This window comes from Coffea arabica, chromosome 4c (assembly GCF_036785885.1).
Source record: "Coffea arabica cultivar ET-39 chromosome 4c, Coffea Arabica ET-39 HiFi, whole genome shotgun sequence".
Taxonomy (NCBI): Eukaryota; Viridiplantae; Streptophyta; class Magnoliopsida; order Gentianales; family Rubiaceae; genus Coffea; species Coffea arabica.
The window spans coordinates 5,718,499-5,745,698 of NC_092316.1; the positions used below are offsets into that span (position 1 = coordinate 5,718,499).

At 37.0% G+C, this 27,200-nt stretch overlaps 4 protein-coding genes across 6 annotated transcripts; 2 read left to right on the top strand and 2 right to left on the bottom strand.

The window, feature by feature from the left end:
* The first annotated feature begins 197 nt into the window (after positions 1–197).
* Positions 198–6,942, top strand: LOC113740124 (CRM-domain containing factor CFM3, chloroplastic/mitochondrial-like). The gene is made up of 10 exons (XM_072045712.1): positions 198–1,247; positions 2,801–3,263; positions 3,353–3,483; positions 3,885–4,226; positions 4,624–4,780; positions 4,875–5,167; positions 5,311–5,370; positions 5,520–5,603; positions 5,725–5,924; positions 6,517–6,942. The coding sequence occupies exons 1-9, from the start codon at positions 387–389 to the stop codon at positions 5,845–5,847; spliced, it is 2,514 nt and encodes an 837-aa protein (XP_071901813.1). The 5' UTR covers positions 198–386; the 3' UTR covers positions 5,848–5,924; positions 6,517–6,942.
* A 532-nt stretch (positions 6,943–7,474) lies between these two features.
* Positions 7,475–11,201, bottom strand: LOC113740125 (uncharacterized). 3 transcript variants are annotated; one of them, XM_072045714.1, is made up of 7 exons: positions 11,006–11,200; positions 10,750–10,827; positions 9,192–9,230; positions 8,526–9,068; positions 8,323–8,415; positions 7,936–8,115; positions 7,475–7,827 (listed from the first exon to the last, which is right to left on the bottom strand). In XM_072045714.1, the coding sequence occupies exons 1-7, from the start codon at positions 11,096–11,098 to the stop codon at positions 7,702–7,704; spliced, it is 1,152 nt and encodes a 383-aa protein (XP_071901815.1). In that variant the 5' UTR covers positions 11,099–11,200; the 3' UTR covers positions 7,475–7,701. The 3 variants fall into 3 exon arrangements, with proteins under 3 accessions (XP_071901815.1, XP_071901814.1, XP_071901816.1); XM_072045713.1 differs by having other exon boundaries at positions 8,526–9,083; XM_072045715.1 differs by lacking the exon at positions 7,475–7,827 and having other exon boundaries at positions 8,021–8,189; positions 8,526–9,083; positions 11,006–11,201.
* A 1,011-nt stretch (positions 11,202–12,212) lies between these two features.
* LOC113738532 (NAC domain-containing protein 77-like) lies at positions 12,213–15,029 on the bottom strand. The gene is made up of 3 exons (XM_072045717.1): positions 14,737–15,029; positions 13,620–13,885; positions 12,213–13,120 (listed from the first exon to the last, which is right to left on the bottom strand). The coding sequence occupies exons 1-3, from the start codon at positions 14,888–14,890 to the stop codon at positions 12,560–12,562; spliced, it is 981 nt and encodes a 326-aa protein (XP_071901818.1). The 5' UTR covers positions 14,891–15,029; the 3' UTR covers positions 12,213–12,559.
* Positions 15,030–20,519: 5,490 nt separating this feature from the next.
* LOC113738788 (uncharacterized) lies at positions 20,520–25,110 on the top strand. The gene is made up of 6 exons (XM_072045718.1): positions 20,520–20,747; positions 20,852–21,297; positions 21,419–21,772; positions 22,019–22,393; positions 23,256–23,470; positions 23,887–25,110. The coding sequence occupies exons 1-6, from the start codon at positions 20,605–20,607 to the stop codon at positions 24,130–24,132; spliced, it is 1,779 nt and encodes a 592-aa protein (XP_071901819.1). The 5' UTR covers positions 20,520–20,604; the 3' UTR covers positions 24,133–25,110.
* Positions 25,111–27,200: the final 2,090 nt, after the last annotated feature.

Below are 27,200 nucleotides of genomic sequence, written 5' to 3' on the forward strand. Positions count from 1 at the left end.
TCTAAATTTTTTTTTTCTTGGGTTTGGCATATTTTAGAAAGAAATCAAGCACATAAAACATCACTTCAAAATTCTTTTTCTTTCTAGTTTACACATGCAAAAAATTCTTTACTTCAAAGCCGATTAAATCTAATGATTCTGGTCCGACGTGTACAAACTGACAGTGCCACGTAAGCAAGCAAAATATCTGAAAAAAAAAAATCCAAAAATCTCACAATCACAACCTCCGTCTCACTCACCATAGCCAAAACTTCCTTCTCATCGTCTTCCTCCCTAAAACCTCATCTTCTCCGAGCTTCACATAAAATAAAATTAAACAATCCTGCTTTCTTCACTTTCAGAACTTCATTGCTATGCTGCCCGAAGAAGCTGAATTTGGTTCATAAATGGCCATGTCAACCGCGAAATTCTCGGAAATGCCACTGCCACCCCACTTCTTCTCCTCCACTTCTAGGAAACCCTCTTTCTCTCTCTATTTCCTTAAACCCTTTTCCTCTTCTCTCCGGCCAACTGCCCCCGCTACCACCTCCGCCGGCAGAATTCCCAAAAAGCCTTTTCAAAACCCGGATGCTGCGAGAACCACCACCAAACATTCTTCTTCTTGGCTGAATCAATGGCCCTCCTCCAACCTACTTCCTCCTGTTCATTACAAAAACCCCAAAACCCTCCAACCCGAAATCCAGGACTCCCGGGTCACTGGCGAACCGGGTCGACCCGTGACTTCCGCAATCGACAGAATTGTGCTCCGGTTGAGGAACCTCGGGTTGGGTACGGATGATGACGAAGAGGAGGATGGCATTGAGGAACCCGGCTCGGCCTTAGTTCCGGGTCGGGTTGAGGATGTGGGACGGGTGAATGGGGAGGAGAAGTTGGGGGATTTGTTGAAGAGGGATTGGGTCAGGCCGGACATGATGTTGGTTGAAGATGGGGAGGACGCAGATTCGACATTATTGCCGTGGGAAAAGGAGGAGTTGGCGGCAGCGGCGGAGGCAGAGGAGGGGGTTTTGGGGAAGAGGAGGACGCCAAAGGCGCCGACTTTGGCTGAGTTGACAATTGAAGATGGGGAGCTGAGGAGGTTGAGGAGAATGGGGATGACATTGAGGGAAAGGATAAATGTGGCTAAGGCAGGGGTAACAGGGGAAGTGTTGGAGAAGATTCACGATAAATGGAGGAAGAATGAGCTTGTTAGGTTGAAGTTTCATGAGTCTTTAGCTCATGATATGAAGACGGCTCATGAGATTGTTGAGGTTTGTACGGCGTAACGCCAACTCTTGGAATAATGTCAAATAAGTTTTGTGTTTAATTATTGATGTGAATTTAATAAATGTTAGAATTGTTGTTCCCAAGTTTGTTGCTTTGGTTAAATTAATTGAAGTTGTCTGATGTAGGCCACATTAGAATGAGTTGAGATTTGTATTTGTGATTAAGTTTATCGTACTTGGTTTGGCGTAGGGTATGGATGATTCAAAGAGGTCTAAGAATTTAACCAGTAGTTGTGGTCAATGCGGATGATACTAGAATGTGTTTATCCGTGAACTAGCTAAACCAATTTTAAGTTGAGAGACAATAATAGGCCAGCTAGTTAACCTTCCTGATGCATGGAGAGAATGAATATGGAAGTATAAGATCTGAGACAAAGGTCTTGATGTATAAATAGCCCTATCTTGTTAGAACAGGGATTTTTTAAAAGTGGGTATTGATGGAAAGAATGGAGCAAAGGTTAAGCCTAGGGCATCAATTGGAGATTGGAATGGGTAAGGAAATGCACTGAACTTGCAGAAGTAGGGTTGAACACAAGTAACGAAGATAATAGAGATAAATGCTTGGGATCTAGACTATCAGTCATATAGGAAAGCTTAAGGATCCTGTTCTGGTTAAGTTCTAGGAAGGGAGTTTTGCAAGTTGATGCAGAGGAACTGACTGTAAACTGGACATTGATGCTAATCTTTTACCAAAAGAAACTGGGAGCTTGTCTAAAGTACCAAAATAAAATACTAGGTGGTCTTATGTTCAATTTTTTCCGGTTATCTTCACTGTTATTAGATATACTTAATTATAGCTCATCAACAGCCAAAGAATTTTTGGTAGCCAGTATGTCTAAGAACATACCTACAACATTTACGCACATAGGTACATATGTACGTATTAGTGGTCATTGGAAAGTGAATGCTCATAATAATAAGTACATAGCAAACTAATTTTGCTCACTCACCGTGTCAAAATTGTGTGATTTTTTTTTTTAGCTTTTCAATCTAAAAGGCAATTATTGCAAGTTATTGATGTACTGGCAGCTGTTCGGGATTTAAAAAATGACTATCCAACAACTTATAAGGTTTTCTATCGTTTCAGGGAAAAAAAAAAACAACTTATAAGGGAAATAGATTAGTAAAACAAAAAGAGATAGTGTATGGACAATTAGCCTGTGAAAGGTCTTGGATTTTGAACTACAATATTCATTATCAAAAAGTTAAAAGTAAAGATCTCATAGAGTTGGATGCCAAGTTCCAGATGGTTGATTGGACTTTCAAGATGGAATTCGCCTCTGAGATAAGGACCAGATATAAGTAGCTATATTCCTTCTTTGCAGGACTCCAGCTCGTATCATTTAGCACACCAACATTTGTTCATTACTTCCTTAGTTCCATGCTGATAAATGTGATGTTTGTTTATGATGCTTCTTCCTTAAGAGAGCAGATAATATCAGGAATCAGCACACTGTTGTGTAGCTTAGATACAGAAGCAAAGAGTTCTTTTGGAAAGAACTGCTAATTTGGTGCTAATGTTGTTGTTTTTAATGCAGCGTCGAACCAGGGGACTAGTTATATGGAGGTCAGGAAGTGTGATGGTGGTCTACAGAGGGACTAATTATGAGGGGCCTTTATCACGATCCCAATCTGAGGGGGGAGAAGGTGAAACTCCTTTTGTCCCAAATGTTTCCCCTTCTGGTACTTCACTAGCCACAAAGAATGGCATTGTCTATCCTGTTCTGGAAAAGTCAAACCCAGCTGTCACTAATGGTGTTGAAAGCATGACGGAAGAGGAAATTGAATACAATAGTCTGCTAGATGGTTTAGGTCCACGGTTTGAAGATTGGTGGGGAACAGGAGTACATCCTGTTGATGCTGATTTACTTCCTCAGACAATTCCTGGTTATAAAACGCCTTTCCGGCTTATCCCTGTTGGAATGAGATCACATCTAACCAATGCAGAAATGACTAATTTACGAAAACTTGCTAAATCACTTCCTTGTCATTTTGCTCTTGGTAAAGATAAGCACCTTAAATCATTTTTTTCTGTAGTGTAGAATATAGATTTTTTTATTTTATTGATTATCTTCCATTGTATTTATTAGGGAGGAATAGAAATCATCAAGGTTTAGCAGCTGCAATAATCAAGCTCTGGGAAAAAAGTTTAATTGTGAAAATTGCTGTGAAGCGTGGAATACAAAATACTAACAACAAATTGATGGCTGATGAGTTGAAGGTATGACGCAAACTTTTTAGCTTGTTTAGTAATTTCGTGTCTTTTCTTTTGTGTTCCTTGGCTTTCTCTTTTCCTGAGCATCTTGTATAACTCGGTGTAAAATGGGTAAAGAAACACTATCCAAGATGGGTGAAACTAACTTAGCTAAAACTTGTACTATATTGAACAGGGGAAGGACAGTTTATAGAAAATTACTACCTCATTTTCTTCATGTTAGTATAGTACACCACTGGAACTGCTTCGTGGTTCGATTTAATTTTTAACTATGGAAAAAATGGTTTAGTGATCAGCGTGTGCTATACATGTATAATTGATTGGGAAGGTCGAAAAAAATGGGTACTTTTTTGGAGATGGTCAACGTGAAAATTTTGGGGTAGATTGACTGTTGAACTGGTTTGCAGAGTTTAACTGGAGGGGTTTTGCTGCTCAGAAACAAATATTTCATAGTCATGTATAGGGGTAAAGATTTCCTGCCCCCAAGTGTAGCTACTGCTTTAGCAGAAAGACAGGAGATGACAAAACAATCACAAACTGTTGAAGAGGAAGCTAAGATTGGACCAAGCAATACAGCACCAGTGGGTCAGGGTGGAGAACCACTTGCTGGTACTTTGGCAGAGTTTTATGAGGCTCAAGCCAGGTGGGGAAGAGAAATATCTAGACAAGACCGTGAGACGATGATAGAGGAAGCATCCAGATCAAAGACAGCCAGGGTAGTCAAGCGACTGGAACATAAATTAGCCATTGTAAGTGTGCCTTTCAAATATGGCATTTTTTTGAGAATGCATGTATCTGTCTCTGTCTTCAATTATCAATTTTTAATGGGACATCCGTGTCTTAGATCATGTTAGAACAAGGAAATGGGAAACTGCTATAGTAGAAGGTCATTACAGAAAAGTTGATTTCCAATTCAAATGGGGCTCGGGCCCAAATAAGAAAGACAGCACTTGCTACATTTCGGAATAAGGTGACTGAAGTATGGGTGCTACTGGACTCTTGAATTTTGTTCTTGATTGCTGTTCAGGGATTTGTATTGTTGCTGACTGTTTATTGCAATCATTAGCTCCTAGATTCTTTGAAGTTAGTTTAGCACGTTAGTGGCTCTCTGTATCTATTGATAAAGGTTCTTGCATGTGTCCACAGGCCCAAGCCAAGAAGCTCAAAGCAGAGAGATTATTAGCTAAGATGGTGTCATCCTGGATTCCAGCTGATCCAGATGATGACCAGGAAACGATTACAGATGAGGAACGGGTTATGTTTCGTAGGGTTGGTTTAAGAATGAAGGCATACCTGCCGATTGGTGAGTTTTCATCCTCATCTAATTAACTCAACTAATTTTCTTCCAATGCAAAATGAAAATGGAAAATGCACAATCTGATTATGGTATCTCCTAGGCATTCGTGGTGTCTTTGATGGTGTTATTGAGAACATGCATCTCCATTGGAAACATAGAGAACTAGTAAAGTTGTTATCGAAAGAAAAGGAACTTGCTTTTGTCGAAGAAACAGCAAGGCTATTGGAATATGAAAGTGGCGGCATACTAGTGGCAATAGAAAGAGTCCCAAAAGGTTATGTTCTTATATTCTATCGTGGAAAGAATTATCGACGACCCATTAGCCTAAGGCCTAGAAATCTTTTGACAAAGGCAAAAGCTCTGAAACGGAGAGTGGCTTTGCAACGCTATGAGGTTTTTCTTCATCTTTATGTTTCTATTTCTTTTTTTTTTGTGTTGATTTTACCAAATTATTCTCATGATGTAGATTGTCAGGTACTAGTTGCATCTGAATGATTAATACACTTTTTCTGACTTTGTCTAACACTGTTCAACAGGCCCTTAGTCAGCATATTCATGAAGTAGAGAACAATATAGAGCAGATAAAAGGAGAAATTGTAAGTTGTGATTTCATATTCAAATTCATGAAAACAGCTAGAGCTGCTAAACGCACTCACCTTTGTTTGGATTTTGTTGGTAATCTTCTATATTTTTCTTTTGTTCATTTCAAATTAGCTAAGTGTATGTTGCATTTGACTGCATATAGGGTGATTCCAAAGAGAAGGAAAGCATTGGAGTCTCGAATTTGAAGGATCATACCCTGTCTGACCATTTCTCTGAGTTCGCTCATGTGAGTTACTCTATTTCGGATGTCGTGAAATGTTTTGTATTTGCATGGGGAATCCACTATTGGCCTCTGTTGTTTGAAGGATCATACCCTGTCTGAATTGTATTGTTTAAACATAATGCAGGGTGAAGGTGAGGCTTCAATGGAGGTTTCTGATGTTGATGAAAGTGATGCTGATGAAGATGGAGACCTTGAGTGGGAAGATGATGAAGATTCTGATGTTTCTACTATGGAGGACTTTGATTAGGCATCAAGTGTGGATTCCCTTAATTCTTTCTAGCGGCATCAAGTGAGAGGAGGCAATCTGGGAACTCTCCTGTTGAGGTAATCCATGGATTGAAGTTTCTCAGTCCATATTTGGTTAGCTGAGAAATTAAATATGTTCTTTTCGAAGATGGACTGGTTGTACATGTAACTCCATAGTGCTTGTGTGGATAAAACAGTGTCTTTTATCATACTAGTAGTTCCTGTTAGCCATCATGCTGCAGGTTTAACAATGAATATAATCTTTGTCATGCATTACCACCTATTGGAAGCATTGGCTTCTGTAATACTGAAGTCATGATCATTAGACACCTCTTGGATAAGGAGGAATGATAAAAAGAAAATAAATTTTGATCAACAAGTGGAACAGTAGATAGTGTTTAACTAGAGCCATTTGTATATTTATTGTCCTTTATGTATAGATTTCTACTTGTGTACTGCCTGGTAGAAATCTTCAAACTTGAATCGTTTATGCATGAGTTACAGTTGCCAGCATATGCTTGAAAGCTCCAACTTTTTCAAATTGCTTGCATGAGTGACTATAATGGAATCTTCATGAAAAAAAATTTCAGGGCATCTATAGCACTTTCCTAGTGGCGGTAAACTAACTTGTTTTATGCAGTTATAAAACTAACTTGTTTCTTACTTGCAGGTTAATGTACAGAACATCCTTGTATCGCATCCTTGGTGGTGGTAAACTAACGCGTCCAAGATAACTGAAAATGTTGGTTGGAATGACTGCTGATCCAATGTTGAGAAAGTCATCATGATAGCGAAGTTATTCTAAATGAAGGGTTCTGATGCCATTATATTTTAGCAATGAATGCTAATCCTGTATGTACTGTACAAGTGCTATTTGTCTCAAAATTTTCTTGTGGAGGTAATTTGTCCTCCAACCTCAATTTTGAAATAATCCTGTCACAGCCAAATCTTATGGAGGTTCCACCTGCATGGTTTTGGAATTGATGACATCATAAATGGATCGTTCCTTAGATTGTGAATTCCATTAGTGAATACATTGGCATTGTAATCACTTTCCATCTTCATAATTACATGAGAGAAACTTCCATTTGAATGATTAGAGCTGTTTTAATTCAGGATTGTTAGAGTCTTGGTGAATAGTAAACAGACGTCCAGATGTTACCGTTAAGTTGGTACTATGATCGTCTGGAGCTTAATATATATGCATTCGGGAGTTTAGAGAAAAATATTGAGGTGAAAGAAAAGTGTGAGAACATCGAAGAGTGAGAGCAGGACAATGAAAATCAGAATGGATAAATAAGATTATGCGAAACAAGACAGACGGAGAGGATGATGATTTAATCAATATCTCAGCCATTTGCTGTTAAAATGGAACTTGGGGCAGGAATGGCCATTCTGAATATCTGATGACTGTCCTTCAAAGGTTCATGATCATAATTGGCTTTAAAAAAAAAAATTGTGAGGCTCAAATTATTACACGTGCATCATTTTTACTTACTATGTGAGATTCACAAAAATTTGTGTCTGTTTAAAAATTGGTTCTATCTTTAATTTGTGTTCGAAGTGAATTACAACCTGAAAAAATGAATGTACATCTTGTGAAATTACATAAAAATCAGCAGAAACAGTTGACCTGAAAGCCATTTATGTCCTTGTCCATAAAAATGCAATAACTTTTTCTGATGCATAAAATAAGACAAAATGAAACGATAATATACATATGCCAGACATTTGGCAACAGCATTGTTTCTCCATGCCATATATTGATTGATAAATAGCCTAACGAACAGCCAGAGACGCCACTAGTTGGCAAAATCCCAAAGAGCACGATCTAATGCTTCTATCACGAAAGCTCTTATGGACGCAGCATTTGCTGCAACTGCAACACTTGATTCCTCTGTTCTGGAGGTAGCTGGTTAATCTGCTCTGGAGTGAGGCTCATGACCTGTTGAAGTAAGGCCTTTTCCATCTCAGGCGTCAACTGCACAATCATCACCAGTATATATTAGTGCCTTCAAAAAGGGTGGCGCAACCATGTTTGACCAAAACTCATGCACAAAATGAAATTCAAAAAGGCTGGATAAGCTACCGAAGGAGGTCGAGGCTGCTGATTGCCTGTGCCCATTTGGCCAGGGAATTGTGGTTGTCCTGAAAGCTGCGCCGCAGAAGCACTCTCTTGTTTCATTCCAGGAATCCAAGGAGATCCCCTATCAGCTTGATTGGAGCTTGCAATTTGATTGAAGTCCGTCCCTAATTGTGAGCCTCCAACCTATAAACGTTCAAGGATGAAGTATCAGGAAGGGATGCAGCATCTCCTTTGTCAAAACCTAAGAATTGCATTAACTGCAAAAATGTGGTGGACAAATTTAACTTTTTCAAGTGATTGATAGTGAACAAATTACTAAAACCCAGGCATCGAAATGAAACCACTGTACAAAGCATGTCAACCCAGAAAATCGAGCATCAAAAGCTGTACCTGATATGGTGGCTGTAATGGGGCCTGAATTGGATGTGGAGGTTGTCCCTGCAGAAATGAATGCCCAGGACCAGCTGGAGGTCTTGTGCCTGACTGAGATTAAAAACGTCAGACAAGTTAAGCTTTCAGAAACTAAGATTCTTTTTAAGTAAGACATCAAAAACTAAGTTTCTTTAACCTCAAAACATAAGTTCCAAACTTACATGATAGACAGGTTGGGAAGGATGCAGCTGAGGTGCACTGGAATGCTGAAAACCCACATTTAATCCCATCTGGGATTGACCTTGATGAGGGAACCCGGGCACTGGAGGCCTTTGTTGTGTTGGTAATGGAGGTTGTAGTGGGGGAAGATGTGATACGCTAGTAGTCTGCATTGGCTGCTGCAGCTGGTTAGAGGCTGAGGGAATCGGTGCTTGTAGGTGTGAAGGTGGCTGAGCAGCAGCATGATGTGGAAGATGAGGCATATTAGGTAATTGAGAGGATTGACGTATGGGCATTTGTGTCGGTTGGGTAGCAATATGTCCCTTTGGCTGCTGTGTGGACTGTGAGGGATGCGATGGAAAGGATGGAGGTTGAAGATTTGAAGGAAGAGCAGAAGCTGAAGATACTGTAGTTGCTGGCAGGTTCTGCTCCTGCTTTATATTTGGCTCCTGCTTTATTGTTGGTCCTGGAACTGGTGAAGAAGTCTGGATATTTGACTGCTGAATCGGTGATTTTGATGGCTGAGGATTTTGTGATGCTGCCGGCTGCACATTTGGGATCTAGAAGCAATGAAATGATCACTAAAACGCAGCACAGTGATATTATGTCAAAAAGTATAATTTGAACAAGATTCCAAAAACAAGCAAATAAACAAACAAAACACGTACCGCTTGTGGGGGCTGCACCATTCCAAGCATAATTTGTGCCTGAAAAAGAACTTTGTCAATAGCTAAAGAGGCAGCTTAACAGACAATCCATGACTTTCAATATCAAATACTAAACAAATTCAACCAAGCATCAATACAAGTTGAGTTCTAACTCCATTAAATTCAGCTAAATGAAAATGAACGAAAAGAACTATCTTGCTGGATAATGCTCCATGAAGAGCTTCTCAGATTGTTTTACAAAATGACCAGGACTTATATTTTCTTTGCTAGGTCCTAACCTCCAAGCTATCAAATCTTGGCCTAAAGCAAAACTAGTGATATCTATTCCCTCCAAAAAAAAAGAAAAGAACTGGTGATATCTATACTAGTACATGACAGTCCTCAAGAGGCTGGCATCCTGTCCACCACCTACCATCCAAAAAGGAAAAGAAAAATGTTTCCATAATTTACAAGGGGAAGTACATTTGCATAGTAGAGAAGCTAGACTGGAAGGTGAATACAATTGAACATTTTGAACTTCAAAGACCATGATCTTTTTAGAGAATATGTTGTAGCTAGAGTCCCACGAAAGAAAAAAAGCAATTACCTCACTTGTGACTAAAGTCTCTACAAAATTTTAGTATCCAGTAAGTTGGATAAGAACTTCAAAATAGTCTAAATTTGTAACACTAATATCACCATGACTTTATAGACATCAATTAATGACACAAAAATATAAATCTCATGGTAGCGGAAGGAAAGTAGAGGTTAGCTAAAGGTGAAAGCCAGAATTGAAATTAGCCACGGTACAGGTAAAGTATCTAAGGCCAACTAAATCGCCAAGCTCAATTTTACATAAAGATATCAGGACTGTTAACTAAGAAAAGAGCGGCAAAATTATAATAACCTGAAGCTAATGAAAACAAACAACTCACTTAATACCTTAATCCACACATTTTTCCCGTCCTAAATAGTTCTTTCAAAACCTAAATTCTAACTTGCAGGAACCATTTCACAATCCTAGAAGACGGTTACTATCAATCATGCAGTAATTTTTATATTTTTCTCAGGGGATGAGTAGAACATACAGTTCCTCCCAAAAAAGAAGGGGAAAAAATCTTTCCAGATATACTTCTAAGGCTCCGTTTTGTGGAAATAATAATAATAACAATAATAAATTGACCTGTTAACAACCTATTCCAGAGAGGCAATTGCAGAGCCAAAACGCTAAAACCCACTATCAAACAAAAGCTGCCTACCCCCAATTTACGCAAACAGTGATTCTGCAACCACTGACTATCAAGAATCCAATTTGACAAAACGCTGCCCCAAAATGGCCCTTGCTCTTAGATTCGCAGATTACCGTGAAAAGACTGAACTTTTTTTCCATAAAAGCTATTCCCAGTTTCTACAGTGATATTCAAGGATATAACAGTTCACTTTCTATCTTTAACCCTACGAACAGTGATCTGGACCCCAAAACGATTTTTTTTTTTTAAATAACACTTCAAAATATAAACACAATGATACCCAACAGACAAAACATTTTATATTAAAAAATGTTCAAATTAATCAGTACCTGAAAGAGGGCTCTAGTGAGAACCGGATTTTGGATTAGGATTTGTCTCGCTTGTTGCTGGTTCTGTTCAATTAATTGCTGCACAAATTTAAAAAAAAAAATCCCGTTACCAAAAATCAATAAAAAAATAAAATTCTATCCAAAGAATTTTTCTGTAATGAAAGAAAATCGAAAAAGCAATTCGAGATTCAGTGAATCCAAGACTCAGTTCATGATATGTTTAGAGGAAGAGCAAATCTTTTCTTTTTTCTTTTACCTTCATCTGAGACATTATATCATATAGTTGATTCTTCGACATTCCGGCGAGGTTCGCCGATATGCCTTCGCCGGGCACCTGCTTTCCCGCCATTGACAAGGCAGTGATATCGGTTTTTCCTTTCTGTTCGCCTTTTTCTTCTGTTTCGCTCTTTGAGTAAGTGCGATTGAGGAAGAGGAGACTGAATAGGGATGGTAATAATGGGTTGTATATTTATTCTAGGCCTGTTTTGTCCTGTGAAAGTATATGTCAACAACTTATAAGCCCATCAGTTAAGGGCTCAGGCCCATATTAAATTGGACTAGAGCCTACTGGACTATAATTAGCTGATTTTGGGCAATTTCATTTCTGCTGGAGGCAACTCGATTGCATTAAAATATTAAATTCTCATGTTTGATTCTCAAGCTTTTTTTTTTTTTTTTTTTTTTACACTTAAGGGACAAAAAAAAAAAAAAAAAAAAGACAAATCTAGAAGTTAGTTTTTTTCTTTCTCTTGACTTGTCGTTTGCTACTTTGTCTTTAGACTATGTTATTGTATCAGTAATAATTGAAACAATACTAAACCAAATCAAACTTTTTCAACCCCAATACTTGAGCCCTTGCAATACTTTTTGAACAATGAATGGAATATGGATGCGACCCCCATTGAAATGGAGCAGCTGAAATACTGAAGATGAAAATCATTGCATTGTTAGTTTTATGTATTGTTTTTATCTCCCAACACCATTGAGAGACTTTAGTAAGTTTCTTTATTGGCTGTAATTGATAAGAAATAGAGAAAGAAAGTGGTCAAGAAAAGATTAAGAGTGCCGGCATACTCAAAGGGTGCATTTCCAGCCTTTGGTGCACGGATGGAAAAAAAAAGGAAAAAAATTTAGTCTCCCTTTTAATAGATAATTCTTACAGATGAAATGATAGTATGATATCGGACAAAGGGCCACGACTATCAAGGAAGGAATCAAATGAGAAGATTCATGTCCCAGATCAATTGAGTCTAAAAGACCCTTTTATCTCGTTGATGAAAATGTAAAAGACCCTTTTTGTGATGGAGTTTTTTAACTCCTGTACTTTGAATGCATGATCTTCCTCTAAATATGGTCGTGAAATCTTGCTAAGACCATGTTAACTACGCGCATGCAACATTGGCTTCTTCGAAAGCATGATTCATGATTGCATACGGTTCATAGAATCTATATGGGAGGGACTCTGCATGAGAAGGAGAATTATATATATTGCATAACGTTGAGTCGACAAATAGTTTGGAGTTTCATGTTAATGGGTTCTTACACTTTACAATGGAAATTGACGATGCAGGATGCTTGATCTTCTGACGAAAATAAGTACAACAATGACTAGGGATTTTCCCCAGTTCATCACTTCTTGACCTAAGTAGACTGCACATATTATTAACGCTATCGAACTTATTCAACGTATGATCCACCTTTTTCTTTGATGCCTTGCCAGTTGCAATAATCGTCTTGGATCCACAGAGCATCGGATACGATAATAAACTAACCAACACTAATTTTACAAGCAGTTAGTCAGTTAGGCACCTCACCAAATGTTGGAGTCCAAATTAAATGGTTGCTCCTGCGATTGTTGCTGCACAGAATGATGATCTAAAACCCTATTAGACGACGAAGAAGCCGCCAGATGCGAGCTAAAATCATTTCCAAACTGATTAGAAATCATCCCTTGTGGCATAAATGAGTAATCGGCACTGGCTGTTGTTGCTTCCGTGGGCTGATAATTCCTCATCTGCAGCGCCCTCAGAAGCAAAGGGGCACTCATTGCAAGATTAGCAGTACTTAGTAAGCTAGGAGAAGGCCAAGAAGAGAGTGATGGGAGAGCATTTGCTGCATCTCTTAGTGCTGCCCAGTTGAAAGCATTGTTGAGATTGTCAGTGGAGAAAGTTTGTGGAGAAATGTTGCTGAAGATCCCGTTTGCTGAATTAACTGCTAAGGTACTAAAATTTGGAAGCTCGATATCTCCTAATTCATTTGCAAATGTGTTGGTATCACAAGGAGATTCTAGTGATTGTGGTGAGGATGGCGCTGCTTGTGGTTTCTTCACTGTTGCGGTCTTCTGAAAAACCCTACAAACCACCCATTCCTCCTGCGCAAAACATATTTATAAAATATTAGTTGTATGCAGATTAGCTCAATATAAACATAGTTGTAACTAATTATAAGCAAACACTTAAAAAAAGTTGTAATCAAGCATGCACTTAACTAATTATAGTTGTAACTCACTTAAAAAAGAGTTGTAACTACTAGAAGCGGATCAAATAAGCTAGATTTTTGTGCCCCCCTACCCTTTCTGCACTAGATCAGGTTAGGATGCATAAATGAAATGTAAAGGCATTTATGGATCACATCTTTAATTGAACAATAGATGCATCAAATGACTTGTATATTACTATATATATATATATATAATTTGTACATAATAGAAAAAGGACTGCTCAATGATGAATATATGGAACTTTATTCCTCTTGGCTTTGGCCTAATGAGTATAGTGCTGTATTACTACCCAAAGCAAAAAAGAAAAGAAAAGAAAAAAGAAGTATGATACTTTATTTCACTAGCTAGGGAAATTAAATAGCGGAGTTACCTTTGAAGTTTTGAATGCGAGCTTGGTTTCTAGTCTATATTCATGCATGACCCAGTTGGTTTTCTCACCCTTGGGAGCTCTACCTCTGTAGAAGACAAGGGTTTTCTTCATTCCAACCAAAACACCACCACGAAAGATCTCCTTGTCCTTTCCTGTTGTTTTCCAATAGCCAGCTTCTGTAGCTCGATTGGTCCGCATTCCTGTTGGGTATTTTCGGTCTCTCAAGCTAAAGAAATACCATTCTTTTTCTCCCATGGAGGCTTTGGCTGTACAACATTTAAACCATGCAAACCAAATCCTTAATTTGTGTATATCCTTAATTTGTGAAAGGCAACTAACTATGAATTAGCCTACATGGGTACCTGTAGTATCAATTACAATGCATTTTATATCTCATTTAGTTTGCACAAAGTAGCAGGTGACTAAGTATAAGTTGTTTACATTTTCTGTAACACAATTCCTTGTCTCAAATTTAAACCGTAGGACCTTTAACCACTATCATCACAAAAAAAAAAAATTGTTAAGAATTACTAATGAAGGTAAGGCCAAGAACGCTAGGAAGCAAGAAGAGTGTCAGCTTCTATATGATTATCATTTTACACATATAATTAGAAGTCAAACTTGTCCCACTTTTTTCCTTTTTGTTTTCAAAAAGAAGGTTAAACAACAAGAACAAAAAAAAAAAATTTGAACAAAGCAGTTTATGTAAAATATAATTACGTTTTGAAACACAAAATGCCTTCAAAAATGAAAGAAATTCCTTTGACATTTTCTTTCTCTTGAGTGTACAAGTACGCATACTATTATGCACCAGGATTTCCATTCAAAAGCTAAGATACGAACAAATATGTTTCGAGAGGGAAAGAAAGTGCCAATGACACAACATGCAGAAAATTGATACAACTAGGTAAAATTACAATCACTAACAAGAATAAATAACTCATAGTAATCTCAGAATTAGTTCCAAAGGGATGAAAAGGGTGAAAGACATGAAATACTGCAATTGTCTTGCATTCAACTGTTAGACAAATGATTTTATTCTTTCAAATTTGAGAATTGGGGAAAAGTTCTTTTGATTGAGCAAAGGAAACTACTAAACCCTAGCATATTTGGCTACCTGGGAGGTCCCATGGCTCAGACTTGTTGAGATCAACATCAGTGATAGCTTTTGAGGTGAAACCAAAATCAGAAACCTTGTTGGAAAGATAATAAGATATGAGCTCTTCATCAGTGGGATGGAACCTGAACCCTGGAGGAAGACTTTCCTCCATTTTCTGCCTCCTAGAGAGCTACTAAAAAGAGACCTGTCGGAATCTGCTTTCTTGAAAGCAGTGATGAAAAATGGAAAATTTAACCAAGTACGGATGCAGGAGGGCTCGGGTATTAATGGTGCCAGCCTCCGACTTTGTCTTCTATACCGTCATCCTTCAAGAAGAAGCAGCTATTCTTAGTCTTTCTTTATTCTGATTATTACAGCTAACATATTGACAAAGATAGTCCAGGAAGATTTTAGATTTTCTATTCTATTGAAATTACAGTTTTGCCACTTGCTGAGGAGAGCTGAGATGTCCCATTTCCTTATCTGCCATTAGAATTTAGAACTTCGTATTGTCTCCAATAATTGAAATATGGGATATCACTTAGAAGTAATTACCACTAACTGGCTGGATCAGCAGAAATTCATGAACAAATGGCAACTTTTGTAACCAGAATTTAAAATGTGCCCATGATCCATCCTCTTCTTGCTCTTCTTCTTTTTTTTTTTTAAATTATGGCATATCATATCCTAAGTTTGTCATTTACTTTGTGTACTTTGTGATTAGATGAGTGACGATTACTTTGTGTACTTTGTGATTAGATGAGTGACGATTAATTTAGGCCGCAGGGTTGAGTCAGTGTTACATCTAATAGCAGATATTATTCTTCCATAGCATGTCCAACCACCTTCACCCATTTCTACCCACCAAAAAGTCCGCCTGACCTCATCTCTCCCTCCAATGGGAACAAGGCTTCTTTATCAATTCTTAATACGCAACCATTATCAGCCACTTGGCATTTTCCTAAGTACCTGTTAGTGTGTGCTTTGTGCACGTGTATGTTGGTGTGAGATGTGGGTCGTAGAATTGATGATCATGAGCAGAGATCATAGTATGAATGGGGCCCTTTGGTAAGCTGGCCTTAAAGAAATTTCTTAACGAATTTAATGATTGATTAGGGGTACCTAGGGAGAGGGAGTTGAGTAAAGAGGTTAATCTCTTTTGTTACAATCTTTTTGTCTTTTGGACGAATGGTTCAAATGGGATATATACCTGATCACATCATTTGTCTATGGCCATTGCATGGTACAACAATCTTGAATTTTGGTTCACTACGAGGATTATCATCTCTAGCTAGCCCTCTACATTGTTTGCATACATGGGATCGATGACCATACATCATTCAGCGGCTACCAAATAAAAGCCATCACGGTGATGGTGATTAATCATATGCATCAAAGAAACAAGTTAAAACTATCCCAGGAACTTAAGGTAGATTAGTTCGCACCAAATCAAATCTTTTGATATAGCTAGGGGGCAAAGGTTATTTGAAGTGAGAGTGGTTAAAAATGTTCACCAAACCACAAGACTGTATCTAATGCGTCAGTCTTGATTTCAAAGATTTCTATGGTTGCTGCTTCAAGCCTTCACATTTTCAATCCTAACAAGAACTTTCATGTACTTCATCTTTAACCCTCCAACACAACCCCCCCCCCCCCCCGCGGCCCTCTCCTCTCCTCTCCTCTCTCTCTCTCTCTCTCTCACACACACACACTCTCACCTGAGACAGCACACATATATCCTTAGAGACTCTTTGAGAGATCGACGATGGACACGTCCAACGCACACATACATAGTTCAGGGTAATTGAGCTTGTTAGTAAGTGTGAAAGTTACAACAAATTAAGGGCTTATCTTTTGAAGTCTTGAGGCTTAAGATTTACTATTGCTAGAAATATACATTGGAGTGGGTTAGTGAACTTCCGAAAGCAAATGTGAATTGAATCTTTGATTTGGTCCTTTGTGGTTGTGACCTTAATGTCTTCATTATCCTTTTGTGGATCGACCAAAGAGCTTCTAGAAATGTACGCACCCCCCATGCACAGTAGCTTTCTGGACACGTACGTACGCACAAGTTGTTTCGCAGACTATAGGGTTTCTTGCAACTGTCAAGTGCGAATACTACGAATGTGGCAACTTCATTTGAAAATGACAAGCTTGAGCGATTTCTTTTCTATTCAAGAAGGTAAAGCCAAACACTTGACACTATAGTAAACTTCCTGGTGAGATCATATGAATTGGCCTTTATACTTTGCACTTCTTGCTAGCATATAATTAAGTGTTGAGATGAGATGTTAAGCACTTCTTGCTAGCATATAATTAAGTATTGAGATGAGATGTTAAACTGAAGAGAAATTGTGAAATGTGCTTTGCCAACTCAAAGAAAGGAACTTATGCTGGCAACCCAAATAGGAGCAGAATTTTTTATTTTTTATTTTTAATGAAAATTATGTGCAAATGAGCACAAGAATGATTAGGCAATTCGCTAGTAATGTATTTTGATAATCTTTCTTGATTGAAGTTTAGAAGAATGAAGTATAATATTTCACTATTTTATATGATTTTAGTAGAATTACAAAAAAAAAATATTCTCTACTCTGAGTGAAAGTGATTTTTTTAAAAATTACTTTTCTATACATTCATAGTATATACACTTTTACCATTAAACGCATGATACAAAATCTGAATTTGAATTTAAAACTCAAATTTTGCATATGTATCGTACATTAGACTGTGATAGTGTTTATAAAATTTACTCTTTTCTTAAATACTAATTACGTCTCCAGCTACAAAAAGTGTGATTAAGATGGAGTTTCAAGATTTTGTGGCAGTGTTGAAACCTGAAGAAAATTTTACATGTACCTAACCTAGGCGAGGGCTAGGAAAGATTTCTGGAAGGGATTTGGTAGGTGGGCCAACGAGTTTTAAATCAACAAGGGCTGGGCTACATTAGTCACCAAACTCGGACACTCTGTACCAAAGGAACAGGCCCCGGCCTTACAAGCGCCCCCGGCCTATGTCGAGCCGAATCCAGGTCACCAAGAGACGATGGGTTTATCCGTTGGAGGATGGGTATGACATTTGCTTCAACAGCACCATACATAAACCAAAATACAATGGCAGTGAAGACAGCGGGTGTAATAAAGAGAAATCAATTCACAATACACCTCACTTGAACCATACATCTAAAAGAAGAGGAAATGGATTATTTTAAGTTCCTGACACTGAAATGCAAGTCTAGTTCTTGATTGAAATACCTGTAATCAATAAGTCATGGATTCGAGTCATTAAGGGTAAGTACTGTTAATTCTCTTTATATATTTTTTTTTTAAAAAAAAGGGTCTTGATGTCAATACAAATTTAAGATTCTAGTGGTGGTATCAAATTGTAACAAAATAGAAAATACTAACAAATTACAAATCAATGAAAACCGAACTTACCAACAAATGAATGATACTAACATATAATTACGAATTAAGTTTTTAACCACTATCAATATACTGAATGCTTTACGCTAACAGATGTAAAATGTATGCAACCAACACAAAAAGTGAATTTCAAATTTAAAATTAAATTACATGATATACATTTACATTCGCTCGTATATACATTAATAGTACATAAAAAAAATGACTCATCAATCAGTAGAAACTTACGTGTGTGTACAGTAGGGGGGGCAAAATTATCCGCTAACCCGAAAACTCGTTACATCGATCCGATCCGATCCGAAAATTAGGATATCCGATTTTTATTATTTGATCGGGTCAAAAGAGGGTCGGGTATCTGCTAAGATGCAGGGTGGGTTAGGGTCACATAATTAAAAACCCGCGGATACCCGATCCGCCCCGCATATATATATTTTATTTTTATTTTTATTTTTATACACACACTATAAAATAATAAGTTAGAACTAAATAAGTAATTTTATTGAATAAATTGCATTACAAAATATGAGAGACTATAGTTTATTTACAAGATTCATTTGTAAAGGCCATGATCTTATATTTTATAGAAAAAAGTTTAATTAACGTGGAATATATATATTAAAAATTGTGCTATTTATTTCAAACTTTTATTGATTTTGAATTCTTTTAATTTTTTACCTTTATCTTATATTCTCTTCATATGCTTGTTTCTTGGTGGGAAACCTTTTTTTAGAAAAAAAAATTATTAAATCTTAGATGAATATGTAAAATATAAAATTAAATTGGTATAAATCATTTTTTAAAAAAAAATTAAATGATAAACGGGGCGGAACGGGTACCCGCTGATATTCGGGGCGGGTAAGGGTCAGAAAATGGCTGACCCGTAAAGTACGGGTCGGGTCAGCCAAATGGTGAATGGGGGCGGGTACCCAACCCACGCCCACCCCTAGTGTACAGTGAGATCCTAAAATCATAATCTCTAATTTTTTGTACTTCCACCTCATCGTTCTATCACTAAATTAAAGCTCCAGCAGGATCTATATTATAATCTCTTTTAAGAAGTGAAATACTTGATCAAATATCATCCAACAAACGCAACAAATTCCAATTCATTAAAGTTGATTGGCATGTTTTTTAACGTGTAAAGCTCTCTTTTACCAAGATCTGGCCAAGTATAGGTCTAGGTCGTGCTGGGAAACCCATAACCTTTTGGTCCTTTTCCCTTCCAATTTTCCAATTGCTATTTTCTTCAATTTTCCTGCAGGCCGAAACATGAGAAGATCCTCTGATTGTTGACCTTTTTCAAATTAATATTAATGAATTTTGAGGGTCGATCTCATGTATCCACTGGGACAAAAATCTTAGTAGAAAGCACATCCACTAAACCTTAGTGGCCAAGTTAAAGACAAGGGATGATTATTAACGAAAGATTCATGGGAAAACTTCAAAATGACAAAAGCACCCTTCAACTACTATTATGGTCCTTCCTTCCACAAAGATGCAAAGAATAAACTTACCCAACACAGTCGATTTAATCCCATCAAACGTAGAAGCAGTTTTCTATTATATATGTACTCTTACGATTTTGAAACTAATATTTCTAAACAACGAAAAACCATGGTAGCACTTAGTATTTTAACATTTCTTTTAGAAAGAACAAGTCGGACATGTTTCCAGATGCGTGTGGCCAAGGTTAATTTTGTTCTCTTCTTTTCATTTTTGTTTTTTTTTTTTTTAATTAGACAGGGAAATTAAAATTTACCTTAGCCTTACAATACTCAGGCCGATATTTAACCATTTAGCAAGCGATGAAAAAGAGCCTTAATTTGCACCCAGAATTTTGATTTAGTTACACTTTGCACTTTTTCGAGTTCCCCTAGCTCTGGTCCTTGATATATTTAAAATACTTTGGTATTGCTAATTATTAGTAAACGTCGACTAAACTGAAGGTAAAAGAAAAATCAAATCATATAATGTGATATTGAAATTAATCCAAACTCCAGTACCATTTTACTCAAGTTGTTTAGATCATTAGATGTACATAATCATAATGTTCTTGAAATAAAATAATTAACTGGCACCAAGAACCTGAATTAGTCACTACAAAGATCTTCATTAGTCTTCCAAATTACAATTTCAGAGTCACTTTACTCTTCATTTGGTATTCAAAGCAAAGCCTGCCATGAATAGTATCAATATTCCTTGCAGCAAAATCCTTTTGCTTGTCTGAGCCAAAGGATATTTGAAACTTGACAAAGGATAAAAGGTTTCTTAAGGACCAGGGTACAAAAGTCATTTTGAAACTAGAAGATAGGCCATCTTGCCAAACAAGGGAAGTAAGAAAAGCAAATAAAGAGCTCACCTTTTGAATGTCACTTTGTTTTGCTTTGTCTAGGATAGGATCGTTAGGGACTCAAACCTTATTGTAGTCAAGTAGCAATAAGCCAATAACCAAATCCAAAAAATGCAATGTCCCGGAGAAACCATTGCTGGGTTGTTTTACAATGCCTCAAGCTCCTTCCTACTTCTCTTCATCTTCTTCTACGTCACTTCCATTTTGCTTGCTAAACTCTTTAGATTCCTTGGTGGCAATCTTTTCTTTTCAAGGTACTTAATTATATATATATGTGTAAATCCTCTTCCTTTTTTCCCCTGAATGGACCAACCCTTTTTTTTTTTCTCTTAACCAAGTAATATTGCTGTTCTTGTAGGAATCAGAATGAATTTGAATACGGGGAATTTTCTGATGAAGAAGTGGAACAAGAAAATGGACATTTTCATGCAGATTCCATGCAGCAAAGTGGTCCCTTGGAGACAAATATACTTGATGGTGGTGAAACACTAATTTTTATGCAGGAAAACAGTGACCATGAAGATCCAATCCGAGTTCCAGGAGAGGAAATTGTGAACCCTGACGAGGAGGCATTCAGCCAAGAGTGCAACGAAGCAAGTTATAATTCTGAAGAACTGTCTGTTTATAGCTCAGCGGCTTTAGAATCTGTCCATAGTGATGAAGCTGTTGGTGAAGAAGAGATTCCCCCAGCAAGAGATACTGATTCTTCTTATGCTTATCAGACAAATAAAAATGACCCCACTTCAAGAAGGACCTTGAATCAGATGAAAAGTGGCTTGATTATGGATAATAAAAATAATAAGGGTAAATTAATTAATTTTGATAATTAAATTTAGTTATTGTGTTTTGGAGCACTAATTAGTGCTCCGTATTGCTATCTTAGATAGACCTGATCGTTGGCTCTTGTTTGTTTTTGCTTTTTCAGCAAAATGTGAAGAGGGAATTGCCAAGGATGAGGAAAAAGATGCCACTTTCACAAGAGATGAAAATTTTCTGGTGTTTGCACCGTCAAAGAGGGAAAGCAAGAAGCTGCTTCAACCTGAAGGAAAGGATGAGGAAGATATCTTTGGGGACTCATGTACAGTTGGATCAACTTCTAAGAGTTCTTCAGAATGGAGAAGCTCAAATATTAACTACAGGGACTCGGGTACCGATGATCCATTTTCGTCGTCTTCACGAAGGAGTTGTCCCAAGTGGGAGTCCTACACGGTGTTCCAAAAATATGATGAAGAAATGCTGTTTCTAGATAGAATCAGTGCCCAGAAACTTCATGAAACAGGTTTGTATTAGCTATACATACATTTCTCTCCTTCATTCTTTTCTGTCTACTGTGGCTAGGGGAGGTGAAATCTGGCAGTTTGGCACGCCATTTGGTTCAACTTTGCTGTTATAATCCATCTTTTTTAGAACAATTTGTGTCCCCAAATATTGGAAAGTAACTAGCAAAATCACAACACAAATAACTGATCCTGCTCTTGGTTTGATGAATTTTTTTTGCAACAATGTTGAAACAATCAATTTTCAGAATCATTGAAGTCGATACAAGCATGCCCAAGATCAATATCGGACAGGATTGTATATAAGTTGGCAGCAAAAAATAAAAGCTCATCAGATTTCCGTCGCAACCCATACCATGAGCTGGAGGGTACATATGTAGCACAAATATGTTGGACATGGGAGGCACTGAATTGGAACTACAAGTACTTCCAACGCCTAAGAGCTGCAAGAAGGGAACAAGACCCTGGTTGTCCTGCTTATGTGGCCCAGCAATTTCAGCAATTCTTGGTGCTTTTACAAAGATATGTTGAGAATGAGCCGTATGAGCATGGAAAGAGACCTGAAATCTATGCCCGGATGAGAAGCTTGGCCCCAAAGTTGCTTCAAGTTCCAGAATACCGAGGTACTACTAGTCATTTCCAATATTCCCTTGTCCCATCCCATTAACTTTGTGCGTTTTGACCATGAGTACTTACAGAGAAAGTAATTGATTTCTCTAACAAATTTATCTGAAATTTTGGCAGCAATTCTTCTTTTCAGATAAGTAAAAATTCAGGTGCAATGTAGGTTTAGAGTTTAGAAACAAATATATATATATATAACTAGCAATTTCAGTAAAATGTGTTCTTCTATTTCCATAGTCAGACTCGTGAATTTGTTAAAAAGACCCACCTACATGGTTTGCTTTTTTCTTTTTTGGTTAAACATGGTTCGGAAAAAGTTTTTCATATCTTGGCCTTTTCTTTTTCTTCTTTTTGGTGGAAAATCTTTCCCATATCTTGGTTGCTGGGAGAATTACCTAAATGTTCTTAAGCATTAATAAGTATATATAAGCCAATATTTTTCCTCTGTTTGTTTTACAACAAAACCAACCAAACTTTAAGTAAATTAATTACTCTAATTACTTGAGGAATATCATTATGTAGAAACTGTGTGATATATTACTTTTGGCTTATTTTGACCAATCAACACATACTATGACCCTTCTGATCATAAAGATGGACCTACTGGAATTCATGTGTTACCAGCATCTGACTAGTCGAATGCACTATTATGAAATGTTGGCAATTAACTTTAAAAAAAAAAAAAAGAAGAAAAATTGGTTTGCATGAGCAATTTTGACAAGTCATAATGGGTCATAGTAAGCAGTTCGGAAGTGATATAGTTGTAATCTTTATAGTATTAAATTCTTGAATTAATTCAGCACTCTCGAGTACTAAAGTTAGTAACTTCAAAAAAATTGTTACTATCCATCCACCATGTAGATTCGGAGGAGGAGAAAAAAGACGAAGGTTTGGGAGCAAGAATTTCCTCGGATTCTTTTCTAATAATCATGGAAGAATCAATTAGGACATTCATGAATTTCCTCAAAGCAGACAAGGAGAGTCGCTGTCAAGTACTGGCAGCCTTTTTCAGAAGAAACCGAAGAGGCTCAGCTGATGCCACGCTTCTTCTCCTATTAAAGAAAGTAAATAAAAAGGTTAGTCGATCTGTCTACACTTTTTTTTTTTTTTTTTTTTTTTTTTGCCATCAACGTAATATATATATATACATATATTGCAAGATAGAAAGAGAATAAAATAATCACTGCGCAAAGAGGATTACGATCCAGCACTACACCTATACAACTACATTGCATATATAGAAGAACCGAATGACATGTTAACGGGTGTCAAGTGGGCACTTGTTGAATGGGTCTTTTCTTTAACTAAATGTAGCAAAAGGTTTTCAAAGGGGCAAACTTTTATTTTCACAATTAAGAATACATTGTCATACGGTATAAAAAATCTTAATGAGTTAAAGCATAGGGCTGACTTCCTTCACAAACTCCCTAAGAACTCGTATATGAAAGTAAACGATTTTGTTTTTCATATCTCCTTGAAAATAAATCTGCAGAAAAAAATGAAGCTCAAAGAGCTCAGGCGGTCTGGAAAGTGCTTGCGGAGAAGAAGATTGAGGCTGGAGGAGGAGATGGAGATATTAATGGCTTTCATTGACCTGAAAGTGGTATCAAGGGTTTTGAGAATGAGGGAGGTACATGAGGAGCAGTTGCATTGGTGCGAAAACAAGATGAGCAAAGTGAGAGTCTCTGATGGGAAGCTACAGAGAGATTCTTCACCACTTTTCTTCCCAGCACACTGATCATGATCACGACTAATCAGACTGACCCACCACAGACATAGATTGAATTAGGATGAATATTGCTTGATGACTAGATTTTGCATGTGCATGACTCCAAAGTTGAAGCCTTGAAGGAGAATAATAAGGGAATGAATATCCTCTTGGGCTTGGCACCCTTTACCAAGAAAGGAGAAAAGGTTTTGGTACACGTGACATTTAGTTGAAAAACTCGACCAATTCCTCTTTTTTTTTTTTTATCTTCAAGATTTCTCGTTACACATGGCATACAATTACATTTTTCAGATGAGTTGATTTTTTTTTTCTTTTGGAGTGGGTCGAGCTTTTCACGTTGATTTAGGTTTTCATTTTGTAAATAGATAAAATTAAAGGGAAAGAAAATAATGATGAAAAAGGGCTTCGCAGCCCCACAGGGATCAAAGTCGCTGCATGCATGTGGGTGAATGACATAAGACATGGAATTGGATTTGAAGCCCTGGAATCCATGAAAGATGAGAGGTCGAGCTAAAGCGATTAAAGATGCGGTGGCCGATTACTGGTTTCGCGCAACGTTGAAAAGTGGATTGTTGAGGCAAAGCAAGGGACATGAAAGACGCAGACAAGTGTAGCTTTAGTTCTCTTTATCGTCTTTTTTGAATTAGCTTGGGTTTCATCTACGTAGAAAGTTGATCGTATTAGCAGAATTGAAAGGCAAAGCTGCGAAAAATATTCACTGAGGAATGAAAAGGCTGTGGCACGTGGAACACATCAAGGGATTAGCAGAGAGCTTAGTGTATTATGGAGGTCCCACTTGTTGTTAAAGCAGGATTACGTAGAAAATAAAGAATTGAATTAGTACTAGCTAGCATCAGATCTGAAGTTGCATCCAGAAAGCAAAAAGATGTCAAGCTTTGTAGTTGGTACTGGTATTAGTGATGTTAGGCAAATTGAGGGATGTACACGTTCTTTAAATAAGTGATTAATCATTTTCAGATGTAGTAATCATGTCTCTTCAAGTCAGCTCTACCTTGATAAAGGATTTCTGCTCCTAACTTTTTCTTTTTCTGCTCAACAGCCTGATTTATTTCGTCTTCCAATTTTTCAAATCTTACTTCAGAATATTTTTTTTTTCTTTTTTCTCGTAAAAGATAAACTAGAGGACACAGGGAAATTGTGGAGGGGATTTCGAACCCTTCTTCTTCTCCATTGAAATGGTTGAATATTGATAATACCTGTTTTGGACGCAAGAGCAGGTGGAGGAGGAATTTATCAGACAACAGAATTCTGGCCCAGGATTTTGGTAACAGGCTCCGCAGAGTGGCGCGCTCCTCATTTCAGCCTCTCAGCTATGGGCTTCATGGAAGAGCCCCGTACCTCCCTACATGGGGGAAACATCGATGATATAATACAACCAAATTTAATATTACCATCTGCAAGCATATAAATATCCTTTAAAATTTAATTTGTGCTTTTTCATAGAGATTCTGAAACAATCATGAACTCATGAGTTGGGTTCGGGTGGATATAGGAACAAGAAATGGTTGAAGAGCGAAGAATAGGCTCTAAAATGAAAGTTCCTTAACCTTTTTATTTTAAGCACCATTTCATGTGTGGTACAAGCTCAAATGCGTCCCTTTGCACTTTCCCCTCTTACGATTTAGATCCTGTTTAATAATTCAATTCGACACTTAAATTTAATAGATTCAAATCTTAACATGTTCATACGTATTTGATAATAAAAAATTGAACATTTGAATTAATTAAGTGGCACTAAATTTCCTAGACAAAATTATGTCCCAAAATTAAGTGATAAGCTATTCATTTATCAGTGAATGTGATATACACTCAAATCTATTAGATTTTATAATTAACAATTTACTATCTTAATGGATTCAGATTTTAGATTTTAGACTTTAGTTTTATCAAACGCATCCATAGATTTTTCTTTGAAATTAAAAGAAAATCCTATAGATTTATTATCGTCTCACTGGAAATTTATTTTATATGCCTTTTTTTAAGCAATGCCATAGAGTTTGAGAACTTAATTTGGACTATCAATATTGAAATAACCATTGGCCGTGCAGTAGGTGTTGCAAAATTAAGTTCCTATCTCATCATATAATCCATTGTCTCGCTATTGATGAAATTCTTAAAATTTAGAGTACACCATTGATGCTTGTCGTAAGGGTCGTAAATCTCCTTCAAATTGCGACTCACTTTAGGTCAATATATATATATATATATATATAGGTCAATGGATAATGATTGTTGATTACTAATCTCTTAATAAAATCAATGGTTTGAGAATGAAAATGGCAATAATCTAAGACTTCAAAGTTCTTCTCGGTATGTTATAGTCTAACCAATTTTCATCTCTGTTGTAACATTCTAACCAATTTTCTTTCTTTCTTTCTTTCCTATTTTTTAATATCAATCGACAACGTTTACATTACTTCTATTCTAATCGAGCAATTAAGGGAGTGCTTCTAACCACTCTTTAGAGAAAAAGTAGAGCAAGGGTTTGGTTATGTTTTGCAAGACAAGAAGATTGCAATAACCATTGGGGTTAGCCCATTTAAAGTCACACACGATCTTCCTTCCCTTGTACAGTCGGCTGTCAGGAACAAGAATATTATGTCAAGAAATGCAGAGAAACTCTTCAGAGATGAATTAAATTGAGAACAGAATTCAGGAGATATTCAGAAAGCAAGAAGAAGAATGAAGAAGAAAGAGATAGAAGAATTAGGTTACTAATTTGGTTACTGAATTTGTAACTAATCCTTTTACTTAACATAACTACATCATTTAACCAATGCTGCTGCCAAAAGACTAAAAGGACAACACTTCATTGTCACCAGTCATTTAACATATAATATGTAGTATATCCTGACATCCTCCCACTTGAATGCTGAGAATGGACTTGCACAGCTTGACTAGAAGAGGATGGCTATTTCTTCTTCAATTTAAGAACCATATTTTCATCCCTCATCCCTACCATTTAAGTATACTAGTTTTTTTAGCCTCACGCAATGCGTGAGGATGCCCTGGGTCTATGTTAATCAAGATCAAATGAAGGCAAGTGGATTAATGTA